The 16,470-nt window shown below is 34.1% G+C and overlaps 1 protein-coding gene across 7 annotated transcripts in view; it reads right to left on the reverse strand.

Annotated features, from left to right (window-relative positions):
• Msp300 (Muscle-specific protein 300 kDa) overlaps positions 1-16,470 on the reverse strand; it is a 180,276-nt gene that overhangs the window by 95,295 nt on the left and 68,511 nt on the right. For all 7 annotated transcript variants that reach the window (XM_026633669.2, XM_026633670.2, XM_026633671.2 and 4 more), the window contains 12 exons: positions 12,415-12,476; positions 10,076-10,171; positions 8,840-9,016; positions 6,856-7,019; positions 5,538-5,814; positions 3,567-4,747; positions 3,260-3,466; positions 2,943-3,176; positions 2,646-2,822; positions 2,105-2,348; positions 1,825-2,004; positions 739-1,113 (listed from right to left, as the gene is read on the reverse strand). In XM_026633669.2, coding sequence (XP_026489454.2) covers positions 739-1,113; positions 1,825-2,004; positions 2,105-2,348; positions 2,646-2,822; positions 2,943-3,176; positions 3,260-3,466; positions 3,567-4,747; positions 5,538-5,814; positions 6,856-7,019; positions 8,840-9,016; positions 10,076-10,171; positions 12,415-12,476 — 3,374 coding nt within the window. The remainder of the gene's footprint in view (positions 1-738; positions 1,114-1,824; positions 2,005-2,104; positions 2,349-2,645; positions 2,823-2,942; positions 3,177-3,259; positions 3,467-3,566; positions 4,748-5,537; positions 5,815-6,855; positions 7,020-8,839; positions 9,017-10,075; positions 10,172-12,414; positions 12,477-16,470) is intronic.

Genomic DNA, 16,470 nt, shown 5'->3' on the forward strand with positions numbered 1-16,470 from the left:
CATGTTGCATATAAAATATATTATCATATTCTATCCACTTAAAAAATTTAAGTGCTTAGACACTTCTACATAATAACAAACTAAATATAGTTACCATTAACTCTTTTAACTGGTCATCCAATGAAAGCGTACAAATAAAATAACATTAAGAATAAGGATAAAATGTCTAAGAATTTTCGGGTCAATAACAAATGAAATTTCACATCTTGATTTCAGTATATCGCCTTACGTGTGAAAAGGACACAAATCACCTATGCGCATTAAAAAATATGTACATAAATAGATACTTAAGATTTTAATTCTACATCCACGTTAAATTAACAATTATATTAAGCGCTTTTAAGTTATGAAATTTGATTACTAACAGTATTTAAAACGGGACGAGATCTTGTTCACGAGACTGAAGTCTCGTGAACGAGACATTCGTAGATAATGTCGAAATATCGAGCTCCACCAAATAAAAATAAAAAACATGGTAAATAAATAATATACGTTTTAATTATAAACGTTTTAAATACTGTTAGTGATAAAAATAACCATGTTCATTTAAAATCTTATATGAAATTTGATGTTTAAGATTCTAATTAAATCTATAAATTAAAAACCCTCACTAAAATTAAAGGGCTTATGTAGATATAACAGAAATATTGATATCATTCACATTCTGTTTTTAACCGTCTCATGTAAATATATATTATGAAACCTTATCAACAGTAAAGCTCAATGCACTCTACTTACTTGGAAGATGGTCTTCTCTCTTTCAAACGCTTCAGCTGAGTCAACTTCCCTCACAATGCTGTCCATAGTTTTGTCCACATGATCCATCCACTTTTCCATTTCCCTAAATTTCTCTCTATATGCGTCCCATTTCGCTGGTATTCTTTGTAACTGTTGCCTAAAGTTCTCAACTCTGTGGACCGTTGACTCCCATTCCTGCTCACACTTCCTTAAAGCTTCTTCTAACATTTTGTCCTCAGTTTGGTGCGTGTAACTTACTGAAATCTTTTTGAGATTTTGTAAACACTGTTCCACTTGCATGATTTTTCCTTGGTTGCGGAAATACTCTTCATTTCGAATCAGGATGCCATCAGCGTCGTCGCTTTGGTTGTAGGCCTGCAAAAGGTTTATTATAATAATTTAAGCTTAATATCTCTATCGATAGGGCTATATAAGTTTTCTAAAAAACCTTGATGTTCCAGTGTTTAGAAGCCGTGAAACTTAACCGAGTAATCTGAGTTCAACCCGAAGCAAGCAATATTGGTGTACTTCATTTGTGTTTTTAATTCATTTCGTGATTGGCTGTAAATGGAAACCTCACGAGGAAACTTGCATGTGGCGGATAAGATTCTACCACATGCACTCGCATTATACCAGTGGAGTGAGCATTCGGGTAAGCTCCAAACCTTCTCTTCTCTTAGCCCTGCAGTGGGACTTTGCACTAAAGTAACAGGCTGTTACTTTACTTTTACTTTAAGTTTTCTTAACATAACATTAACAGCCTGTAAATTTCAAAAAAATATTCCACAAAGCTGCTCCAATGCGGGTCGGTGGAATACACATGTGTACACATGCTGGTTTCCTCACGATGTTTTCCTTCACCGCCGAGCACGAGATGAATTATAAACACAAATTAAGCACATGAAATTTCAGTGGTGCTTGCATGGGTTTGAACCCGAAATCATCGGTTAAGATGTATGCATTCTAACCAGTGGGCCATCTCGACTCTCAGTTTTCTTAAACGTATATTAAAATATTAAAATAAAAATCTAAAAGGGGTTCTCTTTTTGACATAACAATGTTACAATTATGTTTTTGTAAACTTACTTGTTCTTCATAAACGATCTCTTTTTCGATATCCTTGATGCAGTGGTGGAATACTGCTTCATCTAATCTGAACTCCAAGCGCATGAGGTGCGGAGGTGCTCTATCGAGCAGCTCCTTCCATCTTCGCTGTAATTCTTCTACCGTTTGAACTACTTTCGGTCGGTCTTCTTCGTTCACAAGCTGTATTAAAAATATCCACATTAACTCTGTACTGTCTTATCAATCACAGAGAGTAATCTTCTTCTTCTTCGCTAAATCTAATATTAATAAATAAACTTACCTCAATTAACTCTCTTCCAGATCGGACCAGTTCTGATACAGCCCTCTCATCAGCTCCTTGGAAGAATCTTTTATGGAAGTCCACAGCCTGCTTGGAGTCTACCCGGCTATCCGCAAGCAACGCCTCAGCCCTCGACGCCCACTCTTCGACAGATCTCTTCTTCGTTTCAAATTCGTCCCAGGCTCGCACAAGGCGTTGCAACTCAGCTTCTTTTTTAGTCGCTTCTGACGATAAGTGAGCAAATCTATTGGAAAAATATATTCAAGATAAGAACTTAGTGATATCTAAGTTGTATGTGGGTAATATTGTCAACATACAATTATATAACAACTAGATTAAATAGGGCTTCACCCGCGTGAATGTTCTTTTCAAAATTTTGCCGCGCTTTCATTAAGCCGGGAGTGTTCTAAAACTCTTCGAAATTTCAAGTCTATAGAACATTTTTGTCTTTTAAAAACTGTAGGAGTTTTAGTTTCGTATGAATTTTAAAATATTTATCTTATCATACACAATTACTTACTAATGTTAATCGTATACTCACCGCTCATTGAGGTCTCGCATGAGCCGCAGCTGGTCGCTGACGTCAGCGCTGCGGTTGGCGTCAGCGGCGCGCACGATGTTCTGGAACACCTTGTTCTTGCTCTCCAGCATCGAGCGGTAGTATGTGGTGCGGGAGAAGAAACTGCGGTGCACTTCGTAACGCTCCTCAATCACCTCGCTGAAACGAACCCATTCTATATACTCACATTTCTTAATTTTATGTAACGGCTGAAATAATTAATATAATTTTTTACATAAAACGACGTCAAATAATGTTGTCACTTCTAAAATGTCTTACCGCCTGGTTTCAGTGGTGGTTCTAAGGGTTTCCTCGGCCCGGTCGAGCCACTGTCCAATCTCCTGTTGGCCGCTCTCGAGCGACTCGTGTTGCACCAGCAGCTGCCGGTACTGGTGCAGCTTGACGGGCACAGTGGCTCGCACACGAACCAGCGCTTCTTTCTGCTGCTTTAGCTTTGTCATGTTTGCTTCCACCTCATCGCGAGGTAATTCTGCGATCGCATTTTGGAAGGTTCTGAAAAGCATTTAAGAATTATAATTTAAGTATACAGGTTTTAGTAAAAATAAAAATACCTAGCCTCTCATTACTTGACTGACCTGCTTATAGATTTGAATAATTCCTCGTTCTGCTCAATTTCAGAGTTCAGTTGCAACAACTGATCGATGTACGCTTGTATATCAGCGGTGGTTGCGCGTGGTTGCCGTGACAGTAAATTATCGGCACCCATCAACCAAGTGTCCAGATTCTGCATTCCTTGAGCCAGTTCTCTTCTATGACGCAGAGCATCCCCACCGCGGACATAGCTAAAAGAAATAAATAAAAGCATTGTTGTTGTAAATTATCATTTTTGTATTAAAATGTGTATGTTAATTAACATATTATTAACTTGTATTAATATCTTACCGTTCAGCTTCATCCCAAACGCGTTCCCAACGTTCAGTAATTTCTACGTATTTCCTCTTAATTTCTGTTGTTATTTCTTCCGAACATGTTGCCGCTAAAAAGCCAGCAGCGTCACCTAATAGTTGGTGTTTCTCCTTCCAAACAGTTAAGTCTTGGAAGAATTCTAATCTTTCATCTTCGGAGACCCTGAGCATATGCTGGGCCCGGTCTAACCACTGTGTAAACTGGTCTGATAATGTTGTCCACCTTTCCCAGTGAGCAATAACTTCCTCTAAGACACTTCGAGCGCATCTAACATCGGATGCCACTCTTCTCCAATTCTCCGATATTTCTCTTAAAAAGGCGTCAATTTCTCTAGCCTCTGTTCTGTCTACCTCGCAAACTCTTTTATATTCTTCTGCTACTTGCTTTATGTCAATATAGGCTCTATCAAATTCTTGGAAAATTTTATTTTTAGTTACAAAGTTATCGTAATCGTCTAATAAGGCACGAACGTGATCGATACGACCGTATTTTCCAGTCCAAGCAGCTAACTTGGCCTTAGTCAGCTCGGTGAATGCTACAATACAACACTTGTGCTCCAAGTACTTTAACCTGGCCTTTCTCTGTGGAGCCCTGCGATCGACTGCTTGTAAACGATCTTTCATATCCTGGAGTCTTTCAGCGGGTATGCTCGCTGCATCAGGAGATCTTAGCGCTGCCTCGAATCTGTCAATAATTTCTGGCAGGTCGGCGAAGAATGAAGTATGTTCTTCCAACTTTTCGCTAATGATAGCTGCGGTTCTATCATCTAAAGTTGTGGGTATTTCGTCAAAGTAGAGCAAGTATTCAGCTCTTGCTAGCCACTCTCCAACCACGCGGAAGTCTCCGGGGAGATCGGAATCTAAAAGCCAGAGCCATTTTCGATGCAGCCTCTCCAACTCGATCCACAACGCCACAAGCTCCCTCCAAGATTTGGGGGCGATGGCCACTAAGCTCTGTGTGTACATGAGTTTTTCTAATTTTTGATAGATGGGCTCTCTGGCGAGGCGTTCGTTTTCGGCGCGGACATAGTCCTCGTAGTGTCGCGAGAGTGTCCTGGAGTCGTACTGCCGCTGCACGACGGACACCCGCTCCGTGAGCCAACTTCTCAGCATTTCGTATTCCTCTTGCACTGCCGCGACTGCGTCTGGACCTGTCGTCTGTATAGCAAATATAAAAATTCATCATTGTTTACTATTACTAATAATACCTACGAAATTTGGAAACATTTTATATTAATGATATTATTTATTATAAAATCTGTAAGATACAAGTTTTTATCATATAGTTTCATTATTACTATGCAATTTATATGTTTGTAACGTTTGATCTTTATTTATTTATTTTTATTCCACTGATTTGATTTAAATAAAACTTGTCACGAGTAATACAAATCCTCATTTAAATAAACATTATTAAGATTTATCATATTAATTATATTCTAAATTGATAATATATTTCCATATCTAAATGTATGAAATAGCAATATTGTATGCATAAAAATAAAATTTGTTAATAAATGGCTTCAGAGCTTAAGTGTTTTAAAATATAACCAAATGTATTCATACCTTAAACTCTTTTATCAAAATCAAAATCAGTCAAAATATTCTTTACTCAAGGAGGCTCATTGAGGCACTTTTGAAACGTCGTGTTGAATTAAATATAAAGCTACTACCGGTTCGGAAAATAGATTCTACCGAGAAGAACCGTTAAGAAACTCATTTGTTACTCTTTTCCACCATTTTAATTACATAGGACGTCAATAAAGCACAATTGATTTTTTTTTTATATCATGCTTAGAAATTAACAAACACTAAGTGCACGCGATATAGGCCAAGTTAAACTTAACCGTTGAATCATATTATAGAAACGAATACCTCGTAAATAGCTTTTAGACTCATTCATACTAATATATGTCAAAATATGACCATTACACTATAGAACATGTACCTTAGGTTCAGGGTATTTGTGCAGGAACTGAGCCACATATGTCATGATTGATCTCTCATCCGGCTTATCTACATCCACGTCCTCTGCATCCAGCAGTCTCGCGATGCCCAACGCAGTCTCGGCCACGTCAAACGCGTGCTCCAGACGTTGCCTGTTTGTCTTCCTCTTCATCTCCGCGAGGTTGATGAGGTTAGCCTTGATAGCGTCAATGATAGCGAGGAATGCGATACCATCACGCCAGGACGGACCAAAATCTGTCACTTGAATGTTCGAGTCCCTAGGACAAGAGATTTGTGAATTACATCAATGATAAATACGTTACATTAAAGATAAAGGTTATATAAATATTAAATAGACACGAAGTATGAAAACATAAATCAAAATAAACTTTATTTAAGCAAAATTGTACCCTTATCACTGTTTCGGAATGTGAATTCTCGAAGTGTCATGTTTTATTTTACTTGAATCCAATAATGATTTAAAAAAAAATCTGTATATATTCCAATAATAATGTTTCACATAGTTCATAACAAACTAATAGCGCGTACATTATAATATTAAGCCTTGTGGAATCTTTTAATATGTTTCATGATAACTTTATGCAAAATGATACCGAACAGGACTTTCCAGTATAAGCTGTAAGGCTCACTAACCAGATTGGAACTTGGTGTTAACAGGTCAGCGATCCCTGTTTATCTTTTAAATAATACGTGATATTATCTTACCGAGGAACTTGTGTTATAATTTAGCACTAACAAGTGGCAATATGATCAGTAAGGTTGAACTATTATGTTAGATCATGTTAAAGAAAAGTTGTTTTAGCTGACTTTAAAGGATAAGGAGAAGTTGTGATTGTTCGGAGCTGGATTTAAAAGTTTCGTTACTAAGTAACGAAGAAGTGGAGACAATATTATTGCGAACGAAAAAAATAATGCTCTATTTATGAGATATATTATTTCTTTGAGACAATTAGCTGCTTTGTGTACTTGTTTATTTGAAGCATTTGAAAAAACCGCTCCAAAATTTCATACTGAATTCATAGAAAAAAGGATGAAGCTAAATCAATTTAAAATATACTCCAAAAGAAACAGATTAATAATATTTATACACAAACGTACATATTATATTCCTCATAATATTTTCATCAACATATTATTTATAAGTTTTTTTCTAAGTGTCCTTGAAGGGAAATTTCAAAGTCTCTTGTTTTTATAGAATTTACTATAAACACTTTCTGCAGTTATATCATAACTGAGAAATAATATTGTCCTATAACTTAAGAATTATGTCTCGTGAGTGTAAGAATATTCTAACTTACTTTGGCAAAGCGTTCGCAACCCATTGCAATAGAGTTTTCTTTGCACCCTGTTTCCATCTGTCTTCGGCTCTGTGCGTGGGCGTCGCTGCTCCAGACTCTTGCGACATGACCGACGCACAACGCGACCCACCGAGGTATTCAAGTGCTCGGCTGTTTTCTTCGATCTGAGAAGAAAATATCAAAAAACTTTCAATATTCAAAATTCTTGTTTTTCTACGGTTTTTGTTATTTTATGACAAATAAAGCATAAAAAATATAAATAAACACAACGGTAGGGATTAAAATAAGTATAGAAATTTCTATATAACGTCAAACATGAAACGATGTACGTTAAACACTATTTGATTAAATTAATGGTGTAATGTAATAAAACCTGTAAATGTCTGTCAAAGCAAATGCCTTCCCTGAAGCGGTCGGTAAATGCGCATGTGGCAAAAGTACATTCGACACATGTTGATTTCACACACACATCACCACGTTTACGCAAAAGAAATTCTGATTGGCACAAATCAGTGGATTCGTAGCCACAATCTATGGCAAAGATTCTCGTGTTCTACCACGAAAATAATCCACATATAACGTGTAGCCGATTGTTTATCTGCTAGAGTTTATCAGGTAAACGATAAAACAGGACGTGCTCAGCTGTCGGACATTTACAAGGATTTAATTTTCTTTATTTAATGAACACAAATTATTAAAAGGTTATTCTAGAAGCTTGCGTTTCACCCACCTTTGGTCCTCTTTCCTGTGGGTCCAATACATTGAGCGAAGCTTGCGCAAACAAAATATATTCAAGCCAATTAAAATGAGAATACATCGACAACAAAGAGGATACAGATATATTAGGAGGCAGGCAAATGGATCGAGACATAAAAAAGCAAAATTAGAATAGTAGATCAACTAATATTAGGATATATATATATATCTATTTGAATTACGCTTAGAAAGAAATTATCCTCCGTAACGTAATTTTCCATAACACAGAAGGACAACTTACACAGTAATATACAACAATCATTTGCCCAAATCTCATTGCTATTGAAATATTATCAGGTGTCCAATGCACCGCTTTGCAAGTTAACTATGGCATTTGGTTTTTTAAAATTCTTATTTATTAAATTACATTAAATATTCGTACTAAAATTTTTATTTAAAGGCTATTTGACAAAATTGCATCTTTATCTTTCAAATCTTATATCAATACTGATAGAAAAGAACCGTGTTGAGCAGAAACGTTAGCAACAACAGAAACACTAATAAAATTTATTGAGATTTATAGCAGAAAAACAATAAAATGAAAAAATGCCATGAATGTGACAATATAAAGATAACTTTCTGTTTTAAATCTTACAAAAATTTTATTCGTGTTGGAACATTTCAGCAAAACAGGTTCCACTAAACATCCGTTACACCGTTCAAAAGTCCTTTAAATATTTAGATTTATCCTCATTAAAACTGGCTGTCGATTAGTGCATACAATCGTGTCATCAAAACCTTTAGTCTAATCTATATTAACTTTGCCTTTCTAAATATGTTACTTTGGTGTGAACTCAAAAAATTACTACTTTGTATAAACAATATTGCAAATTGAAGGTCACGAAAGTGCTTCTTTAATGTCTATCTAACAGTGTAGAAAGTTTTCTTCTAAGATTGCTTTTAAATGTCATTCAGACTGACTTTCAGATATCAATATTTGCTTAAGCAAGTTATGTGGGATGAAATTGGTTAGAGGTAGATTATCATAAATGATGTAAGTATTATCATAAAAATGTTCTCGCCTTCATCACGTGTGTATAATAGATTTGATAGTGCTATAATTTTGTATTACAATAAATATGTTAAAGTGAAGTCTTAACGATTTTTTCTTAAGATTTGAACAAAACCAATCTTCATCAAAGTTTAGTCTAAGATGAATTATTTAATAAGGGTGAGTGTTACTAGTCTACATTGAAAGGTCTTTGTCAGGGTAGATCTCAATGATTACCTGGAAGTAGAGGATGATGGTCCAAATGAGACCCAGCACGACGGCGGGTCTTCCATCTACAAGGTCAGCTGCGTTTATGTTGACCAACTTAATGCGCTTGCCCGCAAGGAAACGGAGAGCGGTGTTTGCGTTTGATAAAAAATGAGGACGTCGTAGAACACGACCACGTTCCATTGGCTGTTGAAAAAAACATTTATTTTAGCATATCTTATTAAAAATACGAATAAATAACTCCTCCACAAGTCTGTCTGAGTCTTGGGTATAACGTTATTTTTGTAGAACATTAATGAAGGTAATATTATTTCTAAATTTGTATCTTCGTCGTCGACCGTCGAAGTTTTCCTTATTTTATTTCAATAAACCCATAATTGTATGTAGATTATAATATACGTTATCAACATAGCCGGAGCAAATATTTATTTTATTTATTGAGAAACACTGGATTCTCATTTAAATAAAATCAGCATTTATTTATTTAAATATGCAATACATTTATATATTTAAACATATAATATATAGACTTGGCCACGTGTGGTTGTGGCTATATTATACGTTGAATTACCTATATTATTTGATGATTAGCTAAAACCCTAGTCAGAAACACGCTGTTTATAATAGTACAAATTTAATGTACAAATATTCAGCGCTTTTTGCTTGATGACGTTAAAAAAAAACAGCGATACTTTTATAGACATAAATAGTTATATATATAATATATGATTGCGTCAAAGAATGGAATTATTGCTCGGACAAAATCAAATACGAAATAAATCCATCTACATTTCTCAAATTTCTCTTATGTATACGTCGATATTAATTAAAATCGCGCTATACTTGTATCATAAATCTTATCTAACATTACTCGAGAAATGTTTGAAGTCAATACAAGCATCCAGCAATCATCGAACCGCGCAATTCACTGTCAAGTGGCTGGCGGAGATGCGACCGAAATATTTATGGCTGCATGCCAAGATAGAAGCACCTTAAGGTTTCGCGATAAAACAAACGAACGAAACAATTATGTCAGTTGTAGTTGGCATGAAAATGGTCGACAAAGGATTGTCAATCAGACGTATAAACCATTTATTGGTGACAGGACTAATACTTTTAAACATTTCAAGTTTTATGAGTCCTTATTACATTTACAGACCTACATAGACCTCAGATATAATTTCCATTTAAAATATTTGAACTGCAACCAAAAACGTTTTCAATAATGTTCATGCATAAACTTACCAATTTCTCGCCAGACAATACTTCAAGTAGAGCCAGGAGCTTTGTGCCGTCTCGTAGGTCGTAAATCAGGTCGTCGATCCGCATGGGAGGTATGCGCTGGAAGATTACGAGCAATTAATAATTTCTCAATACAAATATTATCCAAATATTTAAAACGAATTTAAGTATATACAGAGCCTATTTAAGAAGAAACTCGAAACTCACCGCGGAACTTGACCGTGAAATGTCAGTAAATGATATGCGACTATAATAATTTTAAAAGGATACACGTATCATAATAGCGAATCACCATAAGTCGGTTGTAAGCATTTCAAGTGAGATACGAAGTGAATTTTTACAGATTTTGCCCAGGCGGCAATTTAAGAAAGCGCCTAATTCATAATATGTTTGCAAAAATAACATATATTTACTGATGTTATTATAATCAATAAAATATTCGATTTGCTTCCGTATGGTAGAAATTGAAGCCATTTCTTACTGTATAATAATGATTCGAAATAAACAAAGGAACAACAAAACAAACCCTGAACTAACAAAATAGATAAAAATGATATTGTAATAGATAAAATAGATAGAAATTATAATAATGTTTAACAATATTACACTTAAATTCCGACCCGCTAAATATTTAGGGATTGTATGCAAATACCTTCAAATTTAGTTTTCGAAAGAAAGGAATATCAATGTTAATTTTTTGACTCGTTTCGGAAAGATCTTATATCCATGGCTGAAGGCTTTTGCATTCGACCTTTACGAAATTGAGTATGAGTGAAAAAAAGATGAAAACGGTCTTTGTTTACAATTAAAGTCAATTTTAAGATAGTTAAGAAGTAAAAGTTACTTTAAAGTACATGACAATAACAAATTATGTTTTAAAGTAGTTTAACATTAACATAACATGAACAGCCTGTAAATTTTCCACTGCTGGGCTAAGGCCTCCTCTCCCTTTGAGGAAAAGGTTTGGAGCATATTCCACTGCGCTGCTCCAATGCGGTTTGGTGGAATACCCATGTTGCAGAATTTCGTTTAAATTAGACACATGCAGGTTTCCTCACGATGTTTTGGTTCACCACCGAGCACGAGATGAATTATAAACACAAATTCAGTAGTGCCTGCCTGGGTTTGAACCCGAAATCATCGGTTAAGATGCACGCGTTCAAACCACTGGGCCATCTCGGCTCATATAAAGTAGTTTATCCAAAGAGATTTATAAGTGAAAACAGCTTAAATAAAAGCTCTCTCTCAAGTGGAAAGGTCAATCTAGCTCCCGTTTGTTCTTTTGTTACAACCCTCGCTTTACCCTGAACAAGGGTGGCGGAAAGGGCGCGCACATTTTCATAACTCATTCGGACAATAACTGTTTAGGTAATCTCTTAATATTTCACCTTTTGAAAATAGCCTAATACAATTTATATATGGACCGACGAATAAGAGACGTAATTCAAACTGAAAGTTGCGGGTTTGATTCCGTTGATGAACTGTTACTGAGTTCAAGCATATTTGAGTTTATGATTCATATCCTGCAGAAAACATCATAAGGCAAACTAACTTACTGATATTTCTTTCATAGCAAATTTCTAACGTTAAGTCTGTCGAAAGAGATATATATTAAACGATACGACTGCTTTATTGTACGAACGTTTTTACAAGTAGGTACTTTTGTATTTCTGATGCGTTTTAATTACAATTGCAAGACGTGAATAACCCATGATTCTGAGTTCAAACCACCACTGAATTCACATGCTAAATTTGATTTATAATACACCACGTAATCGGCTTTGAAGGTAGCCATCCTGACGAACCCCGCATGTGCTGAATGAAAATCACTAGGTGTTTAAACCCGCATTATACAGCGTGGTGTAAGCTCTAAGCCTTCTCCTCAAAAGAGAAAGGAGTCCTACCAGCAGTGTAACATTGAATTTTTCCTCCAATTATAGAGCAAATCACATGAAATATCTTAAGATAACATCTCAGTTCCCAATGTTGGTAGCACATTGATCATATAAGAGGTTACCATTTCTTACATTGCCAATGTATGTATGCGTTGGTAACCAATTATCATAGAGTTACTTAAATGCCAGACTGCTTACGCATAAAAAATACTTCAATCATTTCTAATTAATTCAAGCGTCAGTGGTTTACGGGCCGCCTGGCGATGTAAACGTCGCAGGATCGAACCTGACCCCTTGGGCTATTGTACTCCTAACACAAGTGATAAGGTTAAAAGGAGGAGTAGATGGGAATATTAGTAATATTAGGAATATTCTTAATTAATACGGGGCATTGCTAGTATACTTTCTTCTTTTAAAAAAAAAAATTAAACACAAATGAACATTTACCTTTGATAAGTGCGAATTGATCCAATTAACGAATGTCTTCTTTTGTACTCTCTCCTGTTCGTCTGAAACAAATAAAATATCTTATTAAAATTTATCTTTGGTAGCATTCTTCTACTATATGTTAAATTGATTGTAAACGTCTAAATCTATATATGTATACTCTCACGAAACTATAACATCTACAAACTTGAAATTTGCCATGTAGGTCCCTTATGGGGTGTAGACATCCGCTAAAAACGGATTTTATGAAATTCCGCCCCTAAGTTGAGAAAGCGGGGATTGGACGTTTGTGTGAAAGTCCTATTTTTGAAGTATATAACTATATGCTGTAGTTCTATATTGAGTATCAGCAATGCACCCGTGCGAAACCGGGGCGGGTCGCTATTAATAATATATACGTAAACGTAATTTCTATAATTTTACTCTTAAGGGTGCAAAAAATGATTTACGATTAGACGTTTTATATTAAACTTCCTTACAAACCGTTTTGTTTGAAACCTAGTGAGCTCTATTTGAATTAACGATAACATTAATAATAGAGATTCTAAATTTAAATATTCTAAAATACATTTATTATATAAAGAGATTTTCGAAGAATAATGCTAATTTGTTTTCGTAACCTTTACGTTCGATGACTTTTTATTTTTGTCGTATTGCTGCACATTCAAAAATAGAGTAAGTAAACATTTAAACACTTCGTTCTTGTTCTTGTTTTCGAGCAATTACATCGCTAAATAAAACTATGTCGTCAGGCAGTTGCATTGCACGAGAAAGTGTGAATCACGATGCTAGCTGCCAAGTTCAGTGCACCGATTATGCGTTTATGCTATTGTATTGGTTTATTCTGCCAAATATCGTATGTGAGCGCTTGAATGGTTTGATAACTTCTATTTCTAGTTTATGAGTTCATGCACTTCTGATACGATGAAGTAACCGATAAAATAAAGCTTACATCACGAGAGATGTTATTACGTGACCTTGATAAGTGCAGAAAACAGATAATTATGCCAATGATGCTTCTAGAATTTTCTCACTTTCTCGGATCAGCTTAGCCTTTGTTTTGCGGCGTTATTGACATACTGACTAATTAAAGAGTTGACTCAAATGCTATCAACGGTATTATTGAAAGGAAAAATATTTAAATATGTATAAAAATTATAAACGTTCCATATGAGGATTGAGACAAACTTAGCGTATTTATTCTATGCAAATTTTCATAGTTTGCAGATAGTTTTAAATTTTCGTATTGTAAAAAGAAACAATCTTTTTTTTTCAAATTAGAACTAGTAGATCGCAATATCTGATAGTATTCTTTCGTTTATAATGTCGAAAATCTTATTTATATTAGGCACCAAACCCCCTGGTTATCAACAATTATTCTCCAGCGTATCACAAATCCTATGTTACTTTGTAGAACTGATGTATTATAACGTTACCTACAACAGAATCTATGACTAACGCTTTGTTACAATATCCCTATCGACGCCTTGATAACAACTTGTATTATGAAACTGGAGATAATATATGTTTCCCTTACTTAGACTATTAATTAAAGAATATTATAAACTGTTACATATACGTACATAAAAAATACACAAACGAAGTTTATTGAACGGTTAGTTTAGTGTTAAACAAAGGTAGATGTACTTGCTAGTGATTATTTATTTATAAGTCTCCAACAAAAGATACACACTAAATACATATTCATAAAATAAAAGTATATATGGGTTACAAATTGTGTGCTCCTTCAATTATAGGAGACCCTGGTATCCTATGTCACATGCAGTATTAAGCAAAAAATATTTAAATACAACTCAGATCAAAAATGAAAAAATAATACATAGCAATAAAAATTTAAATACAAATTAGAAACTTCAAGTTAAGTATAAGCTTATTAATTAAACGTTTTGTTTTATTATTATATTATATAGTATTAAGTTAGAAGTTTAGTGAAACACGCTCTTAATTTGGACAAGCCGTAACAATGAATATCGAGGTCATTATTATTTCTCAGGAAACATAATTTTTTATTTGACATAGTTGTTATTGTTTTCACATATCGATAGTCCCTGCATGAGACAGGTTTGATTAATCACAGTCATCCAGCAACGGTCATCCCCTCACTATTAGGCTACTTATGTCTACCAAAAATATATATAAGTTTATTTAATATTAACCATTATAAAATGAACTGTTACGTGTCGCGTTGTAAAGTGAAAAATTAACACTTTAACGACATTCATTCAATAAAATTAAAACTATTGCAATCTATATACCGTTTTCATACTAAAAAAGATGATCATTTTAAACATATTTTTTTATTATATACAATCTCAAACGCGTGACTTTTAATAACGTTCAAACGTATTTTTTTTTTTTTTACATGAATGAAGTTGTAAAATGTTATCGAAATAATGATCGTGCATCAATAATAATCATTCGTCCTAATTATACGAACAAGATTTACGACAGCGTTTCGGTATTTCATAAAAGCACACAAAAACGTCGATTAAGTTCCACGGACCCGTCAATTCAGTGCATGTTATGGTTCCTGAAAGCCTCACGCAGTTGGTGTCGGCTGGTACGGGCAACGACCGATCTGCGCTTTCGAATAAAACAAACCGAGCCTTTTGGATTTGCATGATTTTTTTCTCATTAATCACAAACACATATTCAAATAAAATATACTTTATTCCATTTACTAAAATTCTATTAGTTAATAAGATCGAGAAGAACTGACAAGGGACTCCGTAATTACTCTTTCTAATCATATTCGAGTAACACACAAACATAAACATGTCCGATATAAGTTATCATAATATACAATTATATTTATGTATCTTGCATAAACATTAACGTACTTACTACAAGCTCTTTAATAATCTATATAATTTTGTAGAGTATAAAATTCTTTCAACATTTCTCATATAATTAATTATTTTTTTAAGCATATGGTATACTACCAGAACCTGCGGCTTTTCCTGCGCGAAATTTAAACAACTTTATTTATAGATCACAGGCCGTCATCCCCACTTTACCTCCTCGAGGGGAATTAAAAAGTACCCACGTCCTTCTCCGGAACTTAAACTATCTTCATACAAAATTTCATCTAAATCGGTTCAGCGATTTAAATGTGAAGATGTAACAGACAGTTACTTTCGCATTTATAATATTAGTATATATATATATATATATAAATGCATTCAGATAGATCTGATCGATTTTCACAAAAGAATTAAATCAATTAAAGCTAAAATGCAAAGTTATTCAAATTAAAGTGTATCCAGACAATTCCGATCGCTTTAAATGAAGCAGCTAATCAAATAAATTTACAAGTGTGAACGCGGTATATAAATAAATGTTAAATAATCATTTTCTACCATTTATCTTAATTAATATGTCAATCTTAATTAAAAAAAGAGAAGTGTCGCGGGACACCCTATTGGAACGAAGTTTATATATTATATTTATTAGGTATTAAATAACAGACAAATTAAAATATATCAACAACATTTGAGAATAATTTAATAACAAAAAGTAAGTTTAAATAATAATATATAAAAACGTTTAAAATAAAAACAGGGAATGTTCGCATTTAGGGGGTATAAGGCTTTTTCCTTCCGTGACGATTTCTGCCGGTTCCCTCTACTGTAAGCGTAAAAGAACTTCGTTCCAATAAGTTTTGTGCATATGTGTACACCGGTACCTAAAGTTCTGTTAACTTTTTTCTTTCAAATATTGTCGTTATTTTAGGCGATAAAAAGTTTATTATATATTAATCCAAGCTATAAAAATTATATTAAGTGGAGTTTATTACAATATTTTGCTCGTTTCCGAGTAAAATAATTTTTTTATTTCCAAATGTTTAACGTTTTCTACTTTCAATGCTATTAAAGTACTAACTACAATAATCACTTTAACATATTATTAACATGAAACGGTGACTCGTCGTAAACGTCGTTATACAGATATTTAATTTATATGTTTTTTTTTTTAGTTAATAGGCATTATTAACGCAGTAACGTCCTCCTCTTCTGGGTCGAACTTAGCATGACT

The sequence above is a fragment of the Vanessa tameamea genome, chromosome 10 (genome assembly GCF_037043105.1).
Source record: "Vanessa tameamea isolate UH-Manoa-2023 chromosome 10, ilVanTame1 primary haplotype, whole genome shotgun sequence".
In the NCBI taxonomy this organism is placed as follows: Eukaryota; Metazoa; Arthropoda; class Insecta; order Lepidoptera; family Nymphalidae; genus Vanessa; species Vanessa tameamea.